Here is a 1,250-nt window from a genome sequence, read left to right as displayed (position 1 = left end):
AACACTTGCAAAGGGAGAGCAATAAAGTTTACACTCATTATCCAAACGAGCAGGAGTTGATTGCTGGAGCCAAGCCCAGCATTCAGCAGGAGCCAAGGGAGTCTGGGCTGCTGTGGGAGAAAGGTCAAACAAGCCTAAGCCAGGCTCAGATAAAGGTCTGGAGTAGTGGACTCTGCCCTTAGGGTTTAAACCAGGATCAGGTAGAAGGAGGTTTGAACTTGGAATTGCCTCTGGCTGGCTCAATAAAGCCCAACGTGGGGCTCCGTAAAGCCCAGCGTGGGGCTCCGTAAAGCCCAGCGTGGGGCTCCGTAAAGCCCAGCGTGGGGCTCCGTAAAGCCCAGCGTGGGGCTCACACCTGGGCTGAGCAGGTGTTGGCTCTCAGTCACTTTTTGGGCTCCAGAGTGGGGTTTTGGGGTTTTTTTATCACTTTTTCCTACTTTTAGGCTCCTTTTCAACGCCAGCTCCTGGAGACCCCAGGATCAGCGGAGATCTTGGTGGATGCTCTGGGAATTGCTGTGGGAATTCTGATTTTTCCAGCTGCAGATCTCCTGCTCCAGCTCCCAGGGAGGACACACACAGCACGGAGACGATGACAACGCCTCCAATCTTCCTCCATCCCTTTTCCCAGGGTGGGATCCCAAGCTCACCCCAGCCCACCCCGATTCCTCTGGATCCAGGGGATGGATCAGGGGCCAGTTCCTCACCTGCTGCTGGGAATTGTAGTCAAAGAGCCCCACGGTGGCAGCAGCCGAGTCCACGGGGACCTGAGTGCCGGAGTAATCGAACTGCAGCGGCTCCATGCCCACGTGCTCCATGGGGTCCAGGGGCACGCTCTGGGATTCCATGTTGGAGAAGTCCTCCACGGGCTTGGCCCCGTTGGTGCTGGCCAGCTGGGCCAGCCCCTCGGAGCCGTTCTGGTTGGGGCCCAGCAGATCCACCTCGCTGGCCGAGTTCTGGCAGTTCCCGGGCGTGCGGCTGCGCAGGGAGGGAAAAACACGTCAGGTAAAGGGGCAGGAACGCTCCAGGCCAGCATCTCACCCTCCAGAGCTGCCTGGAGGTGCTGGAGTACAACGGGGAAACATAAAGACAGGGGCTGAAAGAGTTCCCTGAGTTAATTCTACACGGAAATAGGTCCTGGCACAGGTGCCCAGAGCAGCCAGACTTCCAGGACACCTGGATCCCTGGCAGTGCCCAAGGCCAGGCTGGACATTGGGGCTGGAGCAGCCTGGGACAGTGGGGGTGACCCTGGG

The 1,250-nt window shown here is 58.6% G+C and overlaps 1 protein-coding gene across 1 annotated transcript in view; it reads right to left on the bottom strand.

Annotated features, from left to right (window-relative positions):
- Positions 1–1,250, bottom strand: part of PUM1 (pumilio RNA binding family member 1) — a 51,200-nt gene that overhangs the window by 20,985 nt on the left and 28,965 nt on the right. The window contains exon 4 of the mRNA XM_015649068.3: positions 705–975. Within this exon, the coding sequence (XP_015504554.1) occupies positions 705–975 (271 nt within the window). The remainder of the gene's footprint in view (positions 1–704; positions 976–1,250) is intronic.

Source organism: Parus major, chromosome 23 (assembly GCF_001522545.3).
Source record: "Parus major isolate Abel chromosome 23, Parus_major1.1, whole genome shotgun sequence".
Classification (NCBI taxonomy): domain Eukaryota; kingdom Metazoa; phylum Chordata; class Aves; order Passeriformes; family Paridae; genus Parus; species Parus major.
This window is presented reverse-complemented; position numbering and strand designations above follow the sequence as displayed.